Source organism: Alternaria ethzedia (assembly GCF_023757985.1).
Source record: "Alternaria ethzedia strain BMP 0044 chromosome Unknown scaffold_58, whole genome shotgun sequence".
In the NCBI taxonomy this organism is placed as follows: domain Eukaryota; kingdom Fungi; phylum Ascomycota; class Dothideomycetes; order Pleosporales; family Pleosporaceae; genus Alternaria; species Alternaria ethzedia.
In genome coordinates, this window is record NW_026056251.1 from 90,420 (window position 1) to 112,827 (window position 22,408).

At 54.7% G+C, this 22,408-nt stretch overlaps 12 protein-coding genes across 12 annotated transcripts; 6 read left to right on the plus strand and 6 right to left on the minus strand.

Moving 5' to 3' along the window:
* Positions 1 to 335: 335 nt before the first annotated feature.
* Positions 336 to 689, plus strand: J4E87_010871 (uncharacterized protein; the record flags this gene model as incomplete). The annotated part of the gene is made up of 3 exons (XM_049382441.1): positions 336 to 367; positions 434 to 548; positions 612 to 689. 3 exons carry the CDS (start codon positions 336 to 338, stop codon positions 687 to 689), a joined length of 225 nt encoding a protein of 74 aa, XP_049227840.1.
* A 298-nt stretch (positions 690 to 987) lies between these two features.
* On the plus strand, positions 988 to 3,656 carry J4E87_010872 (uncharacterized protein; the record flags this gene model as incomplete). The annotated part of the gene is made up of 5 exons (XM_049382442.1): positions 988 to 1,063; positions 1,116 to 1,259; positions 1,369 to 1,436; positions 1,486 to 1,952; positions 2,003 to 3,656. The coding sequence occupies 5 exons, from the start codon at positions 988 to 990 to the stop codon at positions 3,654 to 3,656; spliced, it is 2,409 nt and encodes an 802-aa protein (XP_049227841.1).
* A 334-nt stretch (positions 3,657 to 3,990) lies between these two features.
* On the minus strand, positions 3,991 to 5,383 carry J4E87_010873 (uncharacterized protein; the record flags this gene model as incomplete). Its single annotated transcript, XM_049382443.1, has 2 exons — positions 3,991 to 5,191; positions 5,376 to 5,383. 2 exons carry the CDS (start codon positions 5,381 to 5,383, stop codon positions 3,991 to 3,993), a joined length of 1,209 nt encoding a protein of 402 aa, XP_049227842.1.
* Positions 5,384 to 6,758: 1,375 nt separating this feature from the next.
* J4E87_010874 (uncharacterized protein) lies at positions 6,759 to 7,175 on the plus strand (the record flags this gene model as incomplete). Its single annotated transcript, XM_049382444.1, has 1 exon — positions 6,759 to 7,175. One exon carries the CDS (start codon positions 6,759 to 6,761, stop codon positions 7,173 to 7,175), a length of 417 nt encoding a protein of 138 aa, XP_049227843.1.
* A 115-nt stretch (positions 7,176 to 7,290) lies between these two features.
* On the minus strand, positions 7,291 to 9,329 carry J4E87_010875 (uncharacterized protein; the record flags this gene model as incomplete). Its single annotated transcript, XM_049382445.1, has 2 exons — positions 7,291 to 7,979; positions 8,030 to 9,329. The coding sequence occupies 2 exons, from the start codon at positions 9,327 to 9,329 to the stop codon at positions 7,291 to 7,293; spliced, it is 1,989 nt and encodes a 662-aa protein (XP_049227844.1).
* Positions 9,330 to 9,800: 471 nt separating this feature from the next.
* J4E87_010876 (uncharacterized protein) lies at positions 9,801 to 11,059 on the minus strand (the record flags this gene model as incomplete). Its single annotated transcript, XM_049382446.1, has 2 exons — positions 9,801 to 9,947; positions 10,001 to 11,059. 2 exons carry the CDS (start codon positions 11,057 to 11,059, stop codon positions 9,801 to 9,803), a joined length of 1,206 nt encoding a protein of 401 aa, XP_049227845.1.
* A 1,739-nt stretch (positions 11,060 to 12,798) lies between these two features.
* Positions 12,799 to 15,023, minus strand: J4E87_010877 (uncharacterized protein; the record flags this gene model as incomplete). The annotated part of the gene is made up of 3 exons (XM_049382447.1): positions 12,799 to 14,766; positions 14,878 to 14,934; positions 14,997 to 15,023. 3 exons carry the CDS (start codon positions 15,021 to 15,023, stop codon positions 12,799 to 12,801), a joined length of 2,052 nt encoding a protein of 683 aa, XP_049227846.1.
* A 325-nt stretch (positions 15,024 to 15,348) lies between these two features.
* On the plus strand, positions 15,349 to 16,887 carry J4E87_010878 (uncharacterized protein; the record flags this gene model as incomplete). The annotated part of the gene is made up of 4 exons (XM_049382448.1): positions 15,349 to 15,606; positions 15,669 to 15,843; positions 15,891 to 16,738; positions 16,792 to 16,887. The coding sequence occupies 4 exons, from the start codon at positions 15,349 to 15,351 to the stop codon at positions 16,885 to 16,887; spliced, it is 1,377 nt and encodes a 458-aa protein (XP_049227847.1).
* A 410-nt stretch (positions 16,888 to 17,297) lies between these two features.
* J4E87_010879 (uncharacterized protein) lies at positions 17,298 to 17,791 on the plus strand (the record flags this gene model as incomplete). Its single annotated transcript, XM_049382449.1, has 3 exons — positions 17,298 to 17,387; positions 17,441 to 17,472; positions 17,683 to 17,791. 3 exons carry the CDS (start codon positions 17,298 to 17,300, stop codon positions 17,789 to 17,791), a joined length of 231 nt encoding a protein of 76 aa, XP_049227848.1.
* Positions 17,792 to 18,202: 411 nt separating this feature from the next.
* J4E87_010880 (uncharacterized protein) lies at positions 18,203 to 18,914 on the minus strand (the record flags this gene model as incomplete). Its single annotated transcript, XM_049382450.1, has 2 exons — positions 18,203 to 18,642; positions 18,743 to 18,914. The coding sequence occupies 2 exons, from the start codon at positions 18,912 to 18,914 to the stop codon at positions 18,203 to 18,205; spliced, it is 612 nt and encodes a 203-aa protein (XP_049227849.1).
* Positions 18,915 to 19,469: 555 nt separating this feature from the next.
* On the minus strand, positions 19,470 to 20,521 carry J4E87_010881 (uncharacterized protein; the record flags this gene model as incomplete). Its single annotated transcript, XM_049382451.1, has 2 exons — positions 19,470 to 20,275; positions 20,332 to 20,521. 2 exons carry the CDS (start codon positions 20,519 to 20,521, stop codon positions 19,470 to 19,472), a joined length of 996 nt encoding a protein of 331 aa, XP_049227850.1.
* A 660-nt stretch (positions 20,522 to 21,181) lies between these two features.
* On the plus strand, positions 21,182 to 21,976 carry J4E87_010882 (uncharacterized protein; the record flags this gene model as incomplete). Its single annotated transcript, XM_049382452.1, has 2 exons — positions 21,182 to 21,636; positions 21,685 to 21,976. The coding sequence occupies 2 exons, from the start codon at positions 21,182 to 21,184 to the stop codon at positions 21,974 to 21,976; spliced, it is 747 nt and encodes a 248-aa protein (XP_049227851.1).
* Positions 21,977 to 22,408: the final 432 nt, after the last annotated feature.

Consider the following 22,408-nt stretch of genomic DNA (forward strand, 5'->3'; position numbering starts at 1 on the left):
CGGTATAGCCGCCTTACGAGATACTGTAGATCATGATGTAGCCGCCTGGCTATGAAAATATAATGAACACGATTACGAATTTCTGTATGTCTTCGGAGTGCTCCAGCGACAGCTTGGAGGTACTCAATGCCTTTTATAGTCGCTTTCCATCAAGTAAAATATTAGGTATCTGCCAGGGTACAGTTTACCCAAAACGCTTCCCGTACCTGATATGAGCACGTGATCTGCAGCTCCGAGCCGCATGCGCGAAATCTCGCCGGAGCTCAGCAACTTCAACACCTGCACCCGCAACCCAAACCCCGTCCACACCCACGAACCCGCATCCTACCATCACAATGGCATTCGCGTGGAAAGCCGCCGGTCTCACGTACGCCCGCCCACCTCTGCCGCCGCTGCAGCCCCAGACTTGGACCCGCCATTGACAGTTGAACAGCTACAACCGCTACATTGCCGTCGCATCGCGCGTCGTGCGCCGCTCACTCAAAGAGGACAAGCGCATCGCTGCCGAGCGAAGGGGCGAGAGCGAACTCCGCTTCGCCAAGTGGGAGGTGAGTCAGGACGATGGGATGGGATGGAGTGAGGAAGTTGGGCTGGGCTAACGGAATGGGCAGAACGGCAAGCAGGGCGAGCTGAAGGAGCTCAACGCTGCGGCGCTCCAGGCACAGGCCGATGCCGCCAAGACCTCGTAAAGCAATTGAGAGGAAGGGACATGGCATAGACACGATGGAGTGGCATGGACAACGGAGGAGAGATGACGCTTGGGGAGGATAGACGTATAAGCTGTACTATCAAGCTGGAGCGGAATCAAAGCCAATGCACACCAACAATTGAGCCGACATTCACTCTCACCAGTAATCCCATGCGCTTGTGAAGTAGAAGTGATATCACGGTCGTGACTACCAGTAATGTTGCCGCTTGCCTCGGACGCGCGCCTGTCCAACTCGGCTGTCACAAATCTTCCCGCATCGGCATCGACTCCACCACAACATGGCAGATGCGTCTAGCAGCCACAGCACAGCCCCCACCCCGGATCATGACACAGGTGTAGCCGTTGACGGGGCTGGTAATTGTTTCTTTTACTTCTGCGTAGAGCAGTCGATACTGATGATGCACAGGCCCCTCGCATGCGCAAGAGTCTGCGCCTACCATCTCGGCCTCTACTTCCGCTAATTTACCCTTGAGACAATCAAGACATCCGGTCGCGGGGACGCAGCCAAAGATTCATGATGTGACGGACAAGTTTACGAGGGCTTGTAATGGTGAGTTGCGATCTCAGGTACTTGGAGGGGCATGGCGGGGCTGCCTCGTCATGTCGTACTCTGGTGGTAGCGACGATTTGTTCAGGCAACATGGACTGACAACATTCAGCTCTCGAAGTCGGTCAACTCGTCAAAGATGAATACTTTACGCTGTTTGAGTCCATCGGGGCCATCGAAGTACGCTGCTCTTGTTATAGAATAGAGATTCTCGACTTACTCGCAACAGATCATGGACCCCAAAATGGACAGCGGCTTCCTCCAACCCGGAGAAACCCTAGAAGACGACTACGACACTCTGGCTCCCCTTCTACCCGAGGAACTAATAGGCATCATGGACCAACTACTCTGCTACGAAATGGCCTGGCATACCGGCTACCCGTTATCCCAAACCCTCTTCACGTCCTTGCACATCGATAAGCTGCTCTGGCCCGAGACTAAGATCCTCGAGCAGGCGCAGTTCTACCGTGGGGAAATCCTGCATGAGAGACGACCTGGACCGTTGCTGGAAGTACTGAGAGCGTATTGTCTGGCGTTGATCAAGGGGTGTGACTTTGTGATTGCGAAGATTACAGGCAGGGATTACTTTGAAGAGGAGGACTTTTGTACGCATACGTATAATCGGGTGTTGTTTGTTAGTGTGCCGATGGATGTATTTTTAAGAGAGTTGGATGCGGCGATGGAGACGATTGAAGAGTATGCTCTACCACGAATCAGAGAGTTGACGGCCTGCTAACACATCGCAGTCCCGACTTTGAGATCAACGATGCGCTTCGGAAGGCAATCAGTTCACGATTAGAACTCCGGAAAGACTTCCTTCGCGCCCTTGACTTGGATCTACCACTCGATCAGATATCCTATTCATGGCCACCGATCCTCCAAGGCATCGACTCGTTGAAGAACACGCATCAGCTTGGGAAGACTGTGCCTGGTGCTTTCAGTCCGAAGATGCAACGTCGTCTCGCCTCTACAGTCCCCCCACGACCAGTCGTAGAACTCGACTTCAAGGATGCGTTGGAGAAGCTACATCAGATAGCTACTGATTGCGCAGAAGCCACGCGCTTCCCCGCCCTGCCCCAGGACCCCCTCGAATACCAATTCTTCCTCTGGCACTTCTCCGCTCGGTCACCTCCCCCACTGACATACGCCCGCTCCTACCTCGCAACCCTACTCTTCCACCCCGACGTCCTCAACGCCTCCGTCTCCCTCCCTCTCGTCGACGTAAAGACACTCGTGTTTCCATCTTCACCCGTCATAGACCCCATCAACTGGACAATGTCACCACCGCGTAATGCTCTCATTCCCAAACCCCCACGCCTCCAATTCGCAATGCTCATCGACGAATTCGTAGACCGCGCCGGCCAAGCGTACCTCGATCTCTGGGTCGCCATGGGCCAGAACCGTTGTCGACTGAGACGTATGTTGACGCACGTCATCACAGGCTGGGACCTGCTTCAAGCCGACGCAAGCTCAATTGACATGGACATTTCCTCCGCAGCCGCCACCCTCGGTCAGAGTGCCCAAGTCATGGAGTTCTCCCTCTCTACCTGGGTCTACCACAAGAAGCTCTGGATGATTGAAAAGGTCATCCTACTCGGTTTCGAACAGGACATCTACTTGCCGGATGAGTACGCGGGCATGTACCTCTTCCTTTCTCTCATCGCTACACGACGGAAAGAGTTGCTCAAGAGGGTGGAAGCACACTACCTCAGTATCTCCACCGAGCTTCTCAAATCGCGACGGTTCAGAGAGGTCCAAGACGTGGAGGAAGCGTCACCCTTCCTAGACTCCCTGCTCGCTGATACGGAGGGAACAGCATCGTTAGCTTTAGCTCTCGCCCGCTTCTACGTCATCTGCGCCTACTTAGGTAAACTACCCATGCCCCGCCGCACTCCCTTTTCCACAGAGAAGCTCCGGTATGAACTCAGGATGAAACCTTTCCTCGCCTTGCAACCACCTGAAGCACCGCCATTCGACGACTTCAAAGCGTATAGCCAGCCTTATGGACCGGTTCCATCTGCTTCCGAACCCCCACCCGAGGCTTTTGTCAAGGATATCCAAGATAAGGATAGCCAGCTCTGGCAGGAAGTCGATGACCGGATCAAGGCGGCGAAAACGGCGTTTGCTGAATACAAGAGATTGGGTGTTGGGACGGCGAAGGCGGAAGGTGTCAAGCCGAGTTGGGAGGATGAGGTTAGGAGGATGGTGGCGAGTTGTGTTAGTTTGGGGTTGGCGGTTAAGGAGATTAAGGATCTTGTTGTTGTTGGTGAGGGTGGTGGTAAGGAGGAGGAGAAGGAGAAGGGTGACGTTGGTAACGGGTTCAAAGTGGAGATTCCGGAGGCGGGGATGGGGAAGAGGTATGCTGAGGGGTGGATTGTTGGGAAGGTGGTTAAGGATTGAGGAGGTGGAAATGGAGCGATGGTATTGGACGTATGCGGAGGCGGGAATGGCGATGTCGGATGGGTCTATGGCTATGGTTTACTGTAGGCATCATGGCACATTGAGTTAGACTTATGAAGAAAAAGCGCGGACTTGCGCATCTCAGGTCGGTACTACTGTGAGTAAGGGTAGTGAAGCATAAGTCAAAGAATTGATGGAGTAACAATGAGTGGTTAAGTATCTACATTTGAATGCATACTAGCTTTCTATCGCACGAGTCCCAACAATCGCGTATGTCTCGTCTTGTAGCTCACACGGACCAGCAATGCGAGTTTACAAGACAACCTCGATCTGCCTAAGCAAGCCCAGCGGCCTGGATAGCGAAGGAAGCCGCCGCATCCGCACTGCTGCCGTAGCTGAGATGGCTTCCAGTAGCACCGCCATCACCACCACCACCGCAGATCTGATCAGCAGTACCGCAGAACTGCTTGATCTTGTCCGCCGAAAGACCGCTGATAGCCTGGCGCTTCAATGGGTCTCCGAACATAACAGCGCCGCTAACATCAGCGGCAGAAATGCCCTTGCTGAAAGCATTGTGAACGACCATGGCACCTTGAGAGTAGCCTGATACAATGACCTTGGTGTCGGGACATTGAGACTTGGCCTGCTTGACCAGATCGGCCATCTTCTGACCACCGTCACCACCAAGGTTGGCGTTACCAGCAGCAGAGGCCGCGTAGTCAACACCCTGGACGGTAACACGGTCGTTACCGAGCTTCTGGCGGATAGCCTTGAACATGGGTGGTCCGGACACGGATCCGACGTTGCCCATCTCCCCCGTACCACGTGCGAAGACGATGGTCATGTCGGTGCAGCAGCTCTTGTCCACAATTCCGTTTTCGCTTCCTCCGAAGGCGTTGGACGATCCGGATTGGGGCTTGCAGTCTGTGCCGATCGTGCCGGCGCCACCAGTGTTGCCGCCGCCCGTTGCGGCGGGTGCTTCAGCGGCACCGGTCTTGGAAGGTGCGGGAACAGCGGCGTCAGCTGTTGTCGTGGCACCACCAGCACCGCCTCCAAGGCCTCCGAGACCTCCAAGACCTGAAAGGCCCCCGAGACCTCCACTGGAACCTCCACCTAGGCCGCTGAGCCAGCTGCTCAACCCCGAGCCACCTGCACCGGTGCTGCCTCCACCCAGGCTTGGGAGGCTGGTCGGAAGTGAGAAACCTCCACCTCCGAGGGAGGGGATGCCGGTTGGCAAGCTGAATCCTGATCCTCCTCCAAGGCCACCGAGGCCACCAAGCCCCGAGCCTCCACCAAGTCCACCAAGTCCCGAACCTCCACCTCCGAGAGAGGGGATGTTAGTTGGGAGGCTAATTCCTGATCCTCCACCAAGCCCACCCAGTCCCGAGCCTCCACCAAGTCCACCAAGGCCACCAAGACCAGAGCCTGATCCACCAGTCGGTAGCGAGAAGGATGGAAGTGAGGGAAGCTGGGGATGCGGGAAAGCAGTTGCAATGCTAGCAAGAGCGAAAGCTTGAGCGGCGTAGAACTTCATCCTGCGATATTGTTCGAAGAGTGGTCGGCGTCTGTATATAGCAAGTCGTTTGAGAAAAGAAGGTAAGTGCACAGCACAATGAAGAACAAGACTGGCGCGGAAAGCGAATGTAGTAGAGATGGAAGCGAAAGTGCGGATCGAAGTCGATGCCTATCAAACTTCTGTTAGAGACCTCTATCTTATACAAAAACATCCACGGCTAACTTCCTTGGAGCACCATCGCAGCGAGTTTGCGCAGTGGGGTTTCGAAACATTGCTTCTGCGGCGGAATGTGATGAAAGGAATGCCATGGCGTTGTCTATCAACGCGACCTCGGGACGTTATTGTGGAGTCGTGGGCCCCGTTTCGCGGGAAGAGGCTGATGTGTACAGGGAAGCGTGCCCATGGTTTCCATCATCATGCCATGTCTGATTACTGAATCGGTCGGGTGATCTCTGCTTGTTTCGTGTTTTGCTGGCATGCGATTGGGAGGAGTGAAGCATTTGTTTCTGCGAGCAAGGATGGATGTGGGCGCATGACTCTAGGTAGTAATGGTCTCGATGTTTCGATCATCGAGCAGGATTCTCGTTGTGTTAGTGGCGGACGGGATGCTAGGGTGCGGGCTGTAGCAACCTCGACAGGTGGTACATGTCATGGGTTTTGGATGTTGTGCGCAATATCCCCTTCGACATCTCGCATCGCGTCTAGACATGCGATAGTACTCCGTTCACATGCTGGAAGCCAAATGTACGATCTAAGCTGGACACAGTCTTTCGGCGTGGTTCACGCAAAAGATTCCGCTGTCAAACGTGTCTGCATACGGAACCTTTGCGTCGCTGTTTCTTAGCAAGCCATGTCCGCTCGGCTAGCTGCCTGCTATCAACAATGCCTTGCATGTTCTGGAACTCGCCAGCGATCGACATGTGCACGATGGCATCATCCGCTAAGAATTCCAAGCGTCCTTCATTTACCAGCAACGACCTTCCCGAAGCTGCAAACAGAAGGTAATTAATCGGTATGGCGTAGGGCTGCCCCATCCTTGTCGACGATGCGACGTTGCGATCCGGGCCTCGGCAGCCACCATGTGGGCCGTTTCACGATGATGCTGGTGCAACATCAATCATGAATCGTGGGTTTACTCACCAGAACTTCGAACGACCCAATTAGATGAGCTTCTTCTACCTTACATCCGAGGCTGGTATGTATGCGTCTTGACGTCTGGTAAACCTTCTTTTTGTCATACGCTATCGCGCTGTAATAACGACTTTGCCCGCTGTAACGGTTAGCGAAGGCTAGGTAAGAAGAACGATAACGTTGCAACGTGTTAGCTTCTATCGACTGATCGTAAGTGCATGTATCTGTAAGCGTGACGCACACATGCAAATTGCGTGTGAAACCACGACGTCCAAGATATTCGAGATGTCGTCTCCAACGGCCCGCTAGCTCAGTCGAGTAGTCCCCACCTCCTGCCTGCACCAACCTCACCCCGCAGTTAGCATTCACCCCATCCCTTTGCGCCAAGTCTTACACCACCCCATCACCAACTCCCCTCCTAAATAAAACCAACGTGCATCCATTCCGCAGCCACCATGATCACCGGCCTCCACCACATCAATCTCGTAGTCCCGCCAAACACGCTCCACCTAGCCAATGACTTCTACGCCACAACCCTCGGCCTAACACCACGCGCAGTACCACACCTGCAACGCGAAACGCTCGCATGGTTCGACATTGGCAGCTCGGGTCAACAAGTACACGTCGCGATCGGGAAGCCAGAGGACTTCACGCACTCATCATCACGGCATCCATGTTTCCGGGTTGGCAGTGTAGAAGCGCTGAACGAGTTGAGAGCGAAGGTATGGGAACATCATGAGCGGGGTGGAGAGGCGGCGCCGTTGGAAGCAGATAGACCTGGTGCGAAGAATAGTGGGGCGGAGGGTGTAGAGTATCCGACGAGGTTTTTTGCGAGGGACTTTGCGGGGAATCGACTGGAGTTTAGTGTGTGAGGAAGGAAAGGATGGATGAGAATTGACTTTCGCTTTAACGCTACAAGAATGGCGCTGTTAGGAATCATAACTACAGATAGAGCGAACTGCGCGATGGAGAACGCGGTCCTCAGATCTACAACAACGACATTACTGCAACCAATGCAGCAACAGTCGTAATGGAGGGTAGATGCACACCCAACACACCCGCACCACCCTTCGCATTCAACTTAACAACAGCCCCCGGAAAACTACACGTCAACCTATCCGGATTCTCATCTCTAACCCCATACATGCCATCCCTCTGCACCCCATTCGGGCACGCAAAGCCCATCTGCGCCGGACAAGTCCTCACAATATCAAAGCACATGTCTTCGCACGGCTTCAGCTCCTTGTACGGGCCCGGATCAATCTCCTTGTCGATGTTCGGGTTTCGAGACTGGCTAAAGGCAGCGCTGTCGTTGAAACCGGGGATCATGTCCGGGAGCGAGCCGTTGGCGAAGGGCGTTTTGATGTTGCGCGGTACGAGTGACGAGTCTGTTGCGGTCCAGTCTTCGCAGCGGGGCATGAGGACCATGCATAGCCAGTTTTTGTAAGTTTTGGCGCAGTCGTCGCAGGTTACGGCGAGGGAGTATTGGGCTTCGGAGACTGTGTCGCACGCAACCTGCGCCAGGGACTTGTTGAAATTGTCGTAGTATGTGCGAGCTTGGTTCTCGTAGATTTCGGCGAGAGCGGAGTCGTTGAGCTTGAATTTGGTGTTGGAGGGGACGGCGTAGGCGACCATGTCGCAGAATTCGAGGTCGAAGAGGACTTGGCAGGAGTCATCTTTGCATGTTGTTAGCATAGTTCTGTAAACTGTAGTGTGGGACACTCACCAGCTTTGGTCGTCCAGTTGAAAGCCTGAAAGACCCTGCCTCCGCCTCTCGTCGTGCCCGTGCCAGGAATGGTGAGTGGCTGTTGGCTCCCCTCAATGACGACGAATCCGTTGTATGTCTTCGCACTCTGCAGGTTCCTGACATGGAATTGGCTCTTGGGCATGTTGTCGTCACCGCCAATCTTATTGAACTTGGTCGTGATGCTCGTGTCGATGGTGAAGTTCCTTGTCGCGTTGACATTGAACTGCTCCTTAAGCGCACAGTAAGAACGTTCCAAGCCGGTAACGGGAGTCCATTCGCCGTCCGGAAAGGCGTACATGTGGAAGGGGTTCTGCGCCCTCCATCTATCGACCTCCACTGTGTCGTTCGAACTGCTCAAGTTTTGTGATATGAACAGAGTGGATTCGCTGTCCGTGTCAATCATGTAGAGGAAAGGTGTCGCGTCGTCGTAGCTATGGTAAGGTCCGTCTGTGCTTGCGGCGAGTTCAAAGTGCCAGCTGCCAAACCAGTCCTCCTCCAGTTTTGGCGCCCCGATACCAATGTACACATCCGATGTGGTGTTGAGCTCGAAGCTGGCGTAGCCGCCATCGAAAAGCACGCCCGTGATGTTGGTGAGACTGTCTTGCGTCGCATCTGGGCCTGGTTGCTTGTTGCGCGGCGATGTAGAAACGTACATGACCAGCTGCGGGTGGTTCTTCCTTGCCTCCTTCGCGTCTCCGTTTGGCATAGGCTGGCGACAAGTATTGGCCGTGAGCCAGACGCGACTACTGCCAGCCTGTCGCTTTGCCAACTCTCCCGTCTCATCGTCACCAATATCGTCATCCTTTCCAGGTACTGTCGCGTCTTCCAATCCAGCTTCATCAGAGGCGTTGTCTGTTCCCCGTGCTTCCAGAGCATCCAAGGGAACATCAAGCACACTTCTTAGGCGCAATTGACCCTTCTCAAACACAAAGTGTAACGTCGTTTCAGGATCGATATCCTTTTCCGTCTTTTCGTTATTCTTCAGCGGCTCCGGCGCGTCGTTCTGCCGTCCAATCAGACTCCGGTCGAGATAGCTGAACTCCGGCTCGTAGCCGTCGCTCTCTTCGCGGTCGAGTCCCCCATCTCCAATGTGTGGTATATCTCCGCCGGTGAAGGCGTGCAGCGCGAGGCTGTCAAGGGCGTCGTGATCGGGTGTCGCAAGAACTTCGGCGGCGTGGACAAGAGGTAGCGAAGGCGTCCATAGCGCGATACAGGTACTGGTAGCGACGAGGTATGCGAGCAGTCGCGACTGCAGAGGTGAAAGCTTGGGGCGTTGCATTGCCCTCTCCGCTGCCTTATCGATAGAACCGGGGCCGCATGGGTGGGTGGTGGGCGCAGTGGGTGCGCAGTGGGGGGAACGAGCGTCGGGTGGTCGCACGTGTAAAGGGAGCGATGCGCGCAAAGGATGATGTAGGTCGGGACGTCAAAGGGCAAAGAAGGTTTGGCGGGGCGTGGTAGTACTCGCGCAACGGCTGATCCTTTGCTCGCCTGCGCCCTGCCAAGACATGTCGCTTCCCGAGTCCAGCCCCCACGTGGGCGGCATCACCGTTGCACCCATCACCATGTCGGACACAGAATCACTCATCGGATACACGCACAATGGTCATGTACACGTTGATTGATATATACAGTTCCCACGAACCTGGAACGAGCGAGATGCGATCGCGGCTATATACAGTGCATCCTCTTGACGACCTCCATCCTGACAAAAGATTTGATGAAGGTACCGTGTCTCCTACTAATCAACCATCTATGCAAGAGCGGGGCTAGCATTCTGGAGCAACATCGCAAAGTAGTCCTGGAACCAAGTACCAGCCTCAGGCGCAGGCTTGAACGCAGAGTCCTTACCGCAGAAGCCATCGTAGCGAGCGGCAGATTGGTCGGAAGTACCGTCAGACTACATTCTCGTTAGCATTCACATTCTCAGTCGTTCTTAAATAAGTTACATACCTCGCCACCGGGCTTGACCCAGACAAAAGCATCGACAAGCGCGTTGTCGGTGTTGGTAGTAGGACGGATACCGAAGCCAGCGCCCTTGACGTTGCACCAATCTCCCCAAGCCTGCTGGCCAGTAGGCTGCTTGCCGCTGCGGCCAGTGTCGACAATGAAGTGAGCTGGGAAGCCCTCGGCCTTGAGCAGGGGAGCAAAGGCGTTGATGTAGCGCTCCTCGTCGCAGTTCTTGCTGCCTTGGGTGATGGAAGGGCAGGTAGCGATGCGGAAAGCGTTGTAGTTGCTGACGTTGGTGACGATACCACGGACGGCACGGGGCGAGCCAGCCGCCTTGTAAACCTCGGCGTAGAGCTTTGCGGCTGGGCCAATGTTGGCGTCCCAGCCGAGCCAGCCAGCATGGCCTCCGTCGAGGTACATGTCGACGTTGGCGAAGTTGAGGCTCTTGAGGGCGTAGGCGGTGAGTTCCTTGTAGTAGGGGGCAGCGCGCGAGCACTTTTGGACGCCCATGTTGGTGATCATGTTGGCCAGGGAGTCGGGCTCGATGGCAAGGTTGATCTTGACATCAGGGTACTTCTTGATGATGGCCGCAATCTTGTCGATGTACTGCGTCTTGTACTTCTCTACACCTCCGTCGTCGATCTTGAGCTCACCGTTGGAGGCCAGGGCGGCGCAGTCACGGTCGGGCAGATCGTAGACGACAAAGGTTCCCATCAGCTTCGCGCCGGCGGCGTTCTTGGCCTTGATGTCTGCCAGGTAGGTGTCCATAAGAGGAACCTTGGCCATCGTGTCCATCCACACGAACGAGCCCACCTTGGCCACGGCGGAAGCAGCGGGCTTCAGAGATGCGGCAAGAGATGGCATGGCCAGGGTGTAGACCTCGGAGGAGTAGTATGGGTTGGCGTAGAAGTCCTTTCCAGCGAAGGGATTTCCAGTCGCTGCCGGAGCGGCCGTTGTCGTGGTGGCGCGAGTGGTAGTGGTAGCCCTCGAGGTGGTCGCTTGAGGCAGGGCCTGAGCCACGCCAGCTGCAAGCGCAGCAGTGAAGAGAAGGTTAGACAGCATCGTGACTGAAGAAGAGAGTGTGATGAAGAGTGCGTGAAGAGTGAAACCTCTGGCGAGCACGCATATTTGTATGCTGGAGCTCAACCCCGGTGCTGGCGATCATGAAGTCTTCATCAATATCCAAATTACTTCAGCCGGTGTGAATGTCCGTGATGCCGCCGCTGATAGGTTTCAAGACTTCTCCAGACGAAGCTCGGTCATTTGATATGTCCAAGTGGTACCTGCGCCCCCGGATCTTCTCGAAGCCCGCGAAGAACGTCCATGCTCATGACTCGGCCCGCCTCCACATTTGATGAAGGTGTATTGCTGCGGGGGTACTACAACGGGTACTAGGCAATGCACTCCGGCTGCCGAGCAGGGTCCCAGGTCTGTCAACCGGTGGCTCGTGGGGTGGAGGCTTGCAATGACTTGTCGTCTGCCAGAGCGAACGCAACACTGGGGTCGACTAGAGACGTCTGGGTACTAGATCGCCTTGACTTCATATCGGAACGTTGTCGCGTTCATGGCGGTCGGTCGTTGCAGCCACAACGGTACTTAGCGTAGCTGTAGATGTGAAGGGATGTGTGATGTGGTTGGGCACAGTCGAGCGAAGGCGGAGCGCGGCTGCTTTCAGCCACTAGCGCGCTTCGACACCAGACTCACGTTGCTGCACCTAGACATCCTTCCTCGACTTCCATCGCGATGCAACGATATGCCTTCATCATTGCTCGACGTCGCGACGTCAAATACGCCCCAAAGATGCGCCTACCTGCAACCCGGTTCAGTATATGAAGACAGGGCTCAGTGCTGCCTGGCGAGGTTTTGTTTCCCGGTTCACCTCGGCCACATTAATCTATTCTGCTGCGGCATGTATATTGCTCGCGCTGCCAACCAAGGGGTCATATGACGTCTCACGACTAATCGCCTGCGAGTCCGGAGACTTGAGGCGAGCAAGTTGTTAATCGACTCTGAGCATAATGTTCACTATTCAGGATTTGGCAACGGGAGCATGCGTGGACTGGCAGCATACTGTGTCGACGGACAGAGACGAGATTGATGGAGTTTCACTTTGCGTATCTCTAGACTTCTTCGCCACATTTTCATGTACAGATCATGAATCAAGTATCGATAGAGTATAACTTTGATCTGATGGCGCGCCAATCTCCATTCCTGACCACCAAAATACTCATTGGGCGCAGATGCGGTCGTACCTATGCTAGGTCAAAAGTAGAGAGGTACTGCTTACTCGGCTTTGACGGCATCTGCTCTCCTGTGCGCACGATCACGAAAGCCCTAAAGCATACATTGACTTCCTTCATGAACTCGTGGGGGCTATAGATGCTATGTTCACTTCTCGTAGCGCACGAGGTCAGACCACAAGAGAGAAGTCTTATCGTGGTTTGAAGTATGTCGGACGGGTAGTCTCAGGCGCAGTCTAATGCGCCTGTAAATATCCACAGTCAAAGATTGGAAAAGGTACAGGATGCGATAATGTTTCCGAAGTCATTGAAGTATATACTACATATCGTGATCTACAGCGAAGATCGAATAGTACAAATGTCTCCTTCAGATCGCCTTAGCTGGTACGAAAAGAACACCTAAATGCCATGCAAGAAATAAACGCCGCCCATATGCTCGAAGGGTATCGTTTGTACCGAATGCTTTTGATGGCTGGACGGAACCAGACCTATGCATGCCCCCATGAAACGCCAAATCCATCGTTCTCCTTACGTAACGTAGGGCCGTGATGTTCTTCTGGTCTAAGCAGAGACCAACGGCCCGTGGAAATCTCTCAATGTAGCGACGAGGTCGTCTTCGCGGGATAGCTGTAGCAACAACTTCTCTTGCACCTCTTTCCATTTGCGAAGGTCGTCCAACTCGCGTGGGCTCAACCATTTCTCTTCATTGCCGACCACGTCAGAGCGCTCGGCTTTGGTCAGGGTAAACTCAATCTTCTCTCGTTCGTATTCTATACGTTGGAGGATGCGGACCATGCCCTTGTAGGTGTCGTGGAGCAGCTTTTCGCGGGCGCGCTGGCGATCGTACCAGACAAGGTGGAGGGAATGCTTCGCTTCGCGTCGGTCGACTTTGGGAATCTCCTGCGTCTGGACAAAGCCCTGGATGGTGAGGTCGTTGACTATGCCACGAACGTCGGCGGCGGGCATCATCATGACGTTGCACATGGCGCGCTCGTCGAGCTTGCCCTTCTTCTTCAACGCGCGAACCAGTTTCACGCCCAGGGATCCCTTCCTTGCAGAGATGGTGTTCTCGATCTCGGTCTGTATCATCTGCCGCGCGATCTCGTCGAACTCGATGTGCCATTGCGAGAATCCGGCGCGAGAGTGCCAGGTGACAAAGTGAAACGGGTCTTCAGCCAGCATCTGTATGTGCTTGTCGACGACCTTGGTCCTGTCTTCCATATTGAGGGTTGCGGGGTCAACTGGCTGTGTCCAGATAGTGGCTCGGTTGATGTGCCCTTTGCGAGTCATCTGGGCCGCTGCGTTCGGATCGAGGCCCTCGAAGATGTCCAGATCGCGCTCACGGCTGAGCTTCGTGGCGACGTCGCGGGCAGTTACGAGGAAGCGGGGGTCGATCGAGTTCTCTCCAGCTTCGCCGGCAGGTAGCGGTGGGTCAGGCCACTCTTCCCAACAGCGGGGTGTCTTGGACTCGAGCATGCGCAACATGGTCTGGTAAACGCGCGCCGTAATGGAACCTAGACGTTGTTGTACCAGGCTCACCAGCTGCTCCGTCCGCATGGCGACTGCAATCTTCTCCGGGTTAACGCGAATAACGAGGTCGTCGTCCGATGATGGTGCCGCCCATCCATTTGTGCCGTTCGCACCGTTGATCTTCACACGCTTGTTGGAACCATTCGTCTGTCCATTTCGGGCAAACTTTGGGACCGTCAGCCATTCGTCGCGCATTGCCCGTTTACGCTGCAGGGTCCCTCTGTGGACAATATCCTTGTCTTTGGTGCCCGTGGGTGTGACGCCATTGTTGTCTTGCTCGATGGACTCCTGGTAGAGCATGTCGTGCATGTCGCCGGGGGAGAGGTATTGTGTTTCGGTGACTGTCCTGATCCAGCCGCGCTCCATCAGCCGCTGGATGATTTCGTACAGCTCCTCGACGGAGCCAATGTCGCTGTCATCCTGTTCTTGTCCGGGCTCTTCTGGAGCGCTGTTGTGTGTCACACTGTCGACTTTGGAGGGCTTGTGCACGCCGTTCGTCTTGCCGTGGCCGTTGGTGAGTTCGGTGGGGTCTGGTTTCGCGTCGTCCAACTCAGAGGAGATAACATTTGTCACGCCGTTCGTCTTGCCTGTTCCGTTGACGTGAGTGCCGTTGGTCCGTTTCCGCTTTGAGCCGGCTCCGTTGGCCGCGCCGTCGTCTGAGTCATAGTCGCTTTCAGTTTCGGAGGGGAAGTAGGCTTCTTTCAAGTCGGCGATGCGTGTGTGGCCGAGCGCGAGCAGGTTGGACATGACGTTGGCGGCCTTTTTGCCGTCGCGGTCTTGGACGAGCTTGACGATCTTGCCGAAGCGGACGATTGCGTACGAGTTTTGCCAGTCGATCTCGTAGTAGGTCAAGGGCGCATCGCTGCCGGAGTGGAAGATGAGGTGCTGCTGGAGGAGGATGACGAGGCCGTACTTGATCTGGCGCGGGTTCAGGTAGGAGACGCGTGCGATGGATGCGAGACTCTGGCGTCCGTGGCGCGCGAGGATCGAAAAGACCCGCTATGACGAGTTAGAAGAGTGCTCTTGAATGCGCCCGTCGCATGCCTGGATGCAGAAGAGTACTGCGCCCGCGCGCGACGATGCGCAGGGACTTGGTTCGACAAGACATACTGCCGCGAGTTCACCGTAGACATCCTTGACCAGGGAGGTGCAGAGTTCAGCAAGGACCTGCAGAGTGGTTGGTTATGATTCATGTGACATGGGCGAGGCGCAAGGGCGGCGCGTCTTACCGGAGTCTCTCGCTGGTTGTAAGACATGATGGAGCCTAGATATTTGCCAGATATCTAGGGTGGGGTAATGCTACCGGGGAGACATTGGCGACGCACGGGGAGAACAAAGCTGGAGCAGAGGGAGCGAGGGTTGAGCAGCGACAGTCTTAGCGACTAGAAAATGATACTGGGTGGGGTGGGTGACCGTTCCCAGTCGAGCTCTGGCCAATGGAGCGGCGGTCGATGGCATTACGAGGCTTGGCGGCCTACGAACTTTGTGACGGGCATCTCGAAGAGCCTCACCACCCGACGTCTTCCATCCATTGCCGTCCCCCGCACACCACCCAGCCCTCCGCCCGGCGCCCACACTACGATGCTCTCCCGAACGACCGCCTGCCGGGGCGCGCAGCGTGCAGCCCGCCAGCAGCCCGTCGCCCGCTGCCAGCGCCGCGGCCTGGCTGCCCCAGCTTCAGGCTCCTTCAACTACCAGGCCGGCGAGGCCAAGGGCGTCAAGTACGCCAGCAGAGACTTTGCCGGCCCCACGACGACGCTGGCCCTTGTCGCAAAGGCCGGCACGCGCTTCCAGCCGCTGCCCGGCCTGACCGAGGGCCTTGCCAACTTCGCTTTCCGGGTACGCTGAATTGAGACTCTGCCCATGCTGTGGAGAGCGAGACTGACGCTCCGGACCTCTAGGGCACCGAAAGACGGTCGACGCTGCGCATTGTCCGCGAATCCGAGCTCCTGGGCGCCAGCCTCAACGCCCACCACTCGCGCGAGAACCTGGTGCTCGAGGCCAAGTTCCTCCGCGACGACCTGCCCTACTTCGTCGAGCTGCTCGGCGAGGTCGCCAGCTCCACCAAGTACCAGCGTAGGCAAAATTGATATCACGAGATGGATGGAATTGACACTGTGCAGCCCACGTCTACGCCGAGGAGGTGCTCCCCATGATCCACTTCGCCCACAAGAAGTTCCTCGCCAGCGTCACCGACATGGCCACCCAGTCCGCCCACAGCCTCGCCTTCCACCGCGGCCTCGGTGTCCCCACCGCCTCCGCTGCGCCCACGCCCTACACCAAGTACCTCGACGCCGAGACCATTGAGTGGTACTCCAAGATCGCCTACGCGAAGCCCAACTTCGCCGTCGTAGCCAACGGTGCCGACCACGGCGAGTTCTCCAAGTGGGTTGGCGAGTTCTTCGAGAACGTCCCCAGCGCCCCTCTCCAGGAGTCCAACACCGGTGCCGACCAGTCCAAGTACTACGGTGGTGAGGAGCGCATCGCCCACGACAGCGGCAACGCCATGGTCATTGCTTTCCCCGGCTCCAGCTCCTTCACCGGCAAGTTCTACAAGCCCGAGATTGCTGTCCTCAGCTCTCTCCTCGGAGGCGAGTCTGCCGTCAAGTGGTCGCAAGGCTTCACCAAGCTCGGCCAGGCCGCTGCTCAGGGTGCCAAGGTCAAGACCACCAGCGCCATCTACTCCGATGCCGGTCTCCTCTACACCACCATCACCGGATCCGCCAAGGCTGTCGCCCAAACCGCCCAGGCCGCTGTTGATGCCATCAAGAAGATTGCTTCCGGCGAGATCTCGAGCGAAGAGGTCTCCAAGGCAAAGGCCGCCGCCAAGTTCAAGGAGCTCGAGCACGGCCAGGACATCCGCGCCGGTCTCGAACTTACTGGCAACGGTCTGATCCACAACACCCAACCGTACCAGATCGACGAGGTTGCCCAGAAGATTGACGGCGTAACAGAAGAGTCCGTCAAGAAGGTGAGTCTTTGCAATCTCCGTTTCGATGTGATATGTACTAACGATTGCATCAGGCTGCTAAGGAACTACTTGAGAGCAACGCCTCAGTATCATCCGTCGGTGACCTTTTCGTACTCCCCTACGCTGCGGATCTCGGCCTGAAGGTGTAAATACAGTGATTATGTAGCGCAGTAGATGTGGAATCTCGTTTGTGTAACATTATCTTGTGATAGTCCCTGATAGATGCATCTCGCATGAGAATTCTTTTGTTCAGACTCGATTCCAATTGACACAAACATGTGATGTCTTCCCATGAGACAATTATCAGGTTTCCAACCATTCCATAGCCCCCGTACAAGGCCTGTGTTCATGAGTGTAACGTTCAGTGTTAGCTTTCCACGTGCCAGCGCGTCAACGCACAGACCCACCGGCACGCATCGACGTCAACAGACACGTCTTCCCACGCATTCATCCCACAGTGTGCTCAACAACCCCGCATTCCGAGCCCACTACGCCAGGAATCTCCAAAATATCACCTCCCGATTATTTGCGCAAGTCTCGTAAACACCGAAAGCATACCATGGCGCCCACGCTCTACCCCCGCGGGACCGTCAAGAAGATCGTTAAGGCGCATTCCAACAGACCATTGAGCAAAAATGTGGATATACTGGTACGTTGATCCAATGAGCAGTAGTGGAGATAGAAGGCTGACATGTAGCACAGATATACCTGAACTATGTGCTGTTCATGCAAGAGTACGTACCTACGATGTCACAACTCCACGACACGACGCGATGCAATGCGATGCACTACCCTACCTTCGCATCACGTCATATCGCGATACGCTGCGACGAAGGTCGAATATTTGGAGAGGGCACAGAGCAAGGGAACGCTTTTGCGCAGGTCATGGATAGAGGTGGAGGCAGGGATTAAAACGAGAGGACGGAAGCTAACAACACCGACAGACTCATCAACGAAGCGAGCATTAAGAGCAAACAACGCGGCGAGCGGGGACTGTCTGCCAAGAGCGTCAAGAGGGTTAGCGAGGATGTGTTGAGGAAGTACAAGGGTTGAGCGTGGTGGGCTTGAGGGCATAGACGCGGCGCTTGCGAATGGATGCACTGAATGTGAGAGATAGGACTGCGACAGACGGCATGCTGTCGTCAGACTGGCAGGTCAACTGTCGAGGGTGGAGGCGTCCCAGGGGCTTTTGTTTGGTGTTTGTGATACCCGGGTATGTATTCATGGCGTAATGGTAATGATTTTCCTTCGATGCAGTCCGGTCTAGATGGCGAATGAGCGTCTAAAACAACAACGTGTGAATGACCATTCGTCAAGCTGACCGCAGCTAAACATGGCAGTCGAGCGTTTCGAATGACGTGGATTGAAACTAGCTAGAGCGTAAACTCGCAAGAGGGACACACCTCTTCCAGAACTCAAGATGTATTCCCCTCTCTGACTAATAGAGGAATAGGAAAAAACCAACTAGCTTCTGTTCAAGATGTTCAAGAACTCATCGTAGTAACTGACTTGCGGTACAAGATCCCTTGGTCCAGCTGTTTGAAGGCTAAGCCGTGTCGGACACCTGAGTCCACTCTGGAAACCGCTGAACTTGCCAGGCAGGGACCTAGGATCCTCTATGTTGTACGGCGCGAGTAAGTCGGCTAGCTTGGCGGCCTGACGGCGCAGGTCGCTCTGGGCGTCGCTGAAGAATATACCCTGGCGAGGCAGATTGCTCCAGATGTTCATGGCTCGATGGAAGCCAGCGGCTTCCGCTATCTCGACATCCAAGTCGCGACGCTGCGCGACTAGACGCTGCTCGACAAGACACTGCTCGGCTGGATGCTGGGCGACTGGAGGCTGCTTGACTGGACGAGGCTCTCTTCGGATGAGCTTGTACTCAACAAGTTGCTTAGCCAGCTCTTCTCCGAAGCATTGGTCGATGCACCAGTTCGGTAGTCCACTCCAAAGGCTGAACTAAAGACGCTTTAGTAATACATTCACTGTGAGACTGCCGCGATTCACTTGCGTTGAATTGAGGAGGGTTCTGAGCAATGATTGCCTTGTCGCTTGCGTTGAGCATCGCTCGAGAGGGCACAGAATGGATTCCCGCGTCGTATGCTTTCATAGCTTCGAGCGCCGCAGTGTCGAATCGCTTCTGCTTGTATGCAGCGACTGCATTGGGCAAGACCGCCATAGTTACGTCGGGGTAAGGTAGCGAGGGCGACCAAAGTGGTGCGTAGATTTTGGAAGGTAGAGTTGGATTCGATGTTATGTGTCGGTTGAGGAGCAGAGGTGAGAGAGCGATAGATTGCTTAACAGGCAGGCAAGTCTTAGCGTGGATATCGAACTCAAGGTGAGTCTGAAATGGGCAGTCGCGGTGACCGCGCGCATGTCTTTGCATTTTTCTAGCTCTGGAGATATTGAGCTTCTAGCTCTCAGGATTCTATAATGTCTATATCATCTTGTTGGTTTTTTATGCAAGCACACCGACGTCTTCGTAGTCTTTTTGAATCGACGTTGTTGAAGAAGTAGCTATTGTATTCAATCACGTAAGATGCTTACACACCATGTAGTAACGAACTCGAGGGACAATAACATGCGAGGGTGACTAGTCGCTTCCCTTTTCAAGCGTTCAGCTTGCTCCCTGAGCTCATGAACTTGCTTCTCGGACTAATCGCGACTGGGTCAATCGGTGTACATTTAAATGTAGATACTTGACCACTCGTTGCCACTCCATCATTTCTTTCACCTACCCTTCACCACTATACTTCTTGATTAGGTCTCTCATGATACTGACCGCGCCGCTCCGATAACTTCCCCCGAACATTGCATAGTGGTTGAGATGATGGTAGAGCTCATATAGCTTCACTCTGTCTTCGTATTCCTCCACGGGCTCCGTCTTTGGACACAGCTGATGATACTCCTTCAGAAAACTCCCACCGAAGCCACCAAACATTTTCATGGCGCCTAGCTCAAACTCGCTGTGCGCGTAGCATGCCGACGAGTCGTAGACCACGTCTTCAACCTCGCCCTTCTTATTACCAATGACGCCTGCGCTTGCATTGCCGCTCCATAAGTCGCCATGCACAACGACCGGTGTGACTCCCCTGCCGTTATTGAGATGGTCATCGCCGATCAAGCGGGGTACTACCATGGTCGCGGTCTGCTCAACCAGCTTCTTCACGTCGCTGTCCCTTCTTCCGTTCTGCTCCGCGGACCGTAGGATGCATCTAAGACGGTTTTCCGCATAAAAGTCTGCCCAGCTCCCCTTGTAGCTATTATCTTGTGGTGTATCGCCGCAACACGTTGTCACCGGAAACCCAAACATAGGCTTGTCACAGCCTTCTGGTATGGGCGCGGGCATGGTATGTAGCTTTGCGAGCTTAGCTGCCAGCGATGGCGCTTTCGACTTTGAACTCGATCGTCCCGTGAGGTGAAGGAACTCAGTCACGAGGAAGGATGTGGATGGCTGCGATTCGAATCGTCCGTGACCGAGGGGTTGAGGACATAGAGATGGCACGGCGTCGTAGATGGCTTGGAGGGATGCGTACTCACCTTCATCGCGCTGTCAGTTGATTAGCCAGCCCAGAGGTGCTAGAGATTGCGCGTACCTTGGAACATGACCTCGGCTTCTTCCCCACTTCCAGTCTTCATGAAGAATGTCTGATCTGTGCCATCGCCAAGTCGTGACGTGATCTTCAACGTCGATGCTGAGCTCGAGCCGCCTCCGCCTGCGGAAGAGACGTGCGTCTTGTCAAGGTTCAGGCCGAGGAGCCTGATGACTGCCGGATCGAGCTTCATGGTGGAACTTGTCGTAAGAGGGCGCGCGATCTTGGATAGAAACATGACATCGTGATGATGGCGCCTGTGGTGTTTTGAGGTGGGTTGGTGGTGACGTCAGCCTTACTATCCCGCGCCGTGGAAGCTCGAGTCGCGCCGACTCGTCCTTAGCGTTGCGACCACAGCCTCCCACACACGCGACATCAGATCGTGCTGTAGGACGACACCTACGAGCCTCATATCGAACGCGTGCCTCAAGCGCGCCTCTGTCGCGATCATTATCGAACGATGTGACAGCCTTGCGTCCATGCATGTGCGGCTCGACTTAGCTACGCAACCTTGGCGGGTCGCGCCGTGCTTAGAAATGCGACAACTGTCGGAAGCCTGTTGGCGATGAATCCTACACATGCACGTACGAAGCTCGTACATGGCTTACAACCGTTCGTACGCCGATATGTCATCTTCGCGTTGGGCGCCTTATCCTTGTCGCACGTTCGTGATGTTCATACAGCCTATCTGGCCGCAGGTTCCAAAGCTACAAGTATCTTCCCACCCGCAGAGAAAGAGATGGATATTCTACCGCGGAGCCAGAGATCTACCTCTTATTCCTTTGAACCGAATTCATCTCGATCGTAACTCACCAGCAACGCTCTCGAACGAGAACTGCAACCCCGTCCCACCATGTCCTCCACCACAGTCCTCATCACAGGCGCCAACCGAGGCATTGGTCTTGGCCTTACCGAGCGCTTCCTGGCAAGGCCCTCGCACACCGTCATTGCCGCAGTGCGCAACCCGGAGCACGCGACCGCGCATGCGCTACAAGACCTGCCCAAGGGTTCCGACAGCCAGCTTATTGTCGTAAAGCTCGACGCAAGCATTGAGCAGCACGCACATGATGCCGTCGCCGAGCTGCAGCAGAAGCACCAAATCCACCGTCTCGACATTGTGATTGCGAACGCCGGCATCAGCTATATCTTGCCCAGTGTCGCAGAGGTCAAGATCGCGGACATCAGGGCGCACATGGAACCAAATGTCTATGGCGTGATAGCGCTATACCAAGCGACGCGCCAACTTCTGAAGAAGTCGACGCGCGAGCCGATCTTCCTGCCTATGGGCTCGTCGGCGGGGTTGTTGGTGTAAGTAAACTTGACATCTCTTGCGCGCACCCGTTTGACCAGCCCTAGCAACCACCTGCCCATTCCCAACGCGGCGTACGCGCCGACCAAGACAGCGCTCAATTGGTACACGATTCGTATTAACGCCGAAGAGGACTGGCTCAACTGCTTTGCGTTCGACCCGGGTCATGTTGCGACGGATATGGGCAACGGCGCGTCCCAGCTTTTAGGTATGGGCGAGATGGCGCCGGTTTCGGTGAAGGATTCCTGCGAAGGCATGATGCGGGTGTTCGCGAAGGCTTCGAAGAAGGAGCACGGCGGCAAGTTGGTTGTGTATACTGGGGAGATATCGGGGTGGTAAGGTTGAGTCGGACATTCATTTAGAAGAGCGCGCGAGGAATTTCAACTTGTAACAACTATAACCGCTCTTCTCACGACGTCCTCGTCCAACGCAAACATCTTAATGCCGAAAGCTAGTTAGCTTTAGAAGAAGAAGATTAGGCTATACACATGTTGTAGAGGAAAACAAGCTAGAAATAATAGATTTAGGTAATTAGAATTATAATTACTACTCTTGTAAGATTAGACAAAAGTAGTATAATATATATAGAGAAGTATATAAGACTCTAGTATAAAATAGAAAAAGTACGTAATTAATCTAATTAGTACTTAAATATTTATTATAATTACTCTACTTATAGAGCTATATATACTTAACTAATACTAGAAAAATGTATAGTTACTAATTAGTAGACTAGAAGTAATTATCTTATTAGCTATAGAATATAATTAT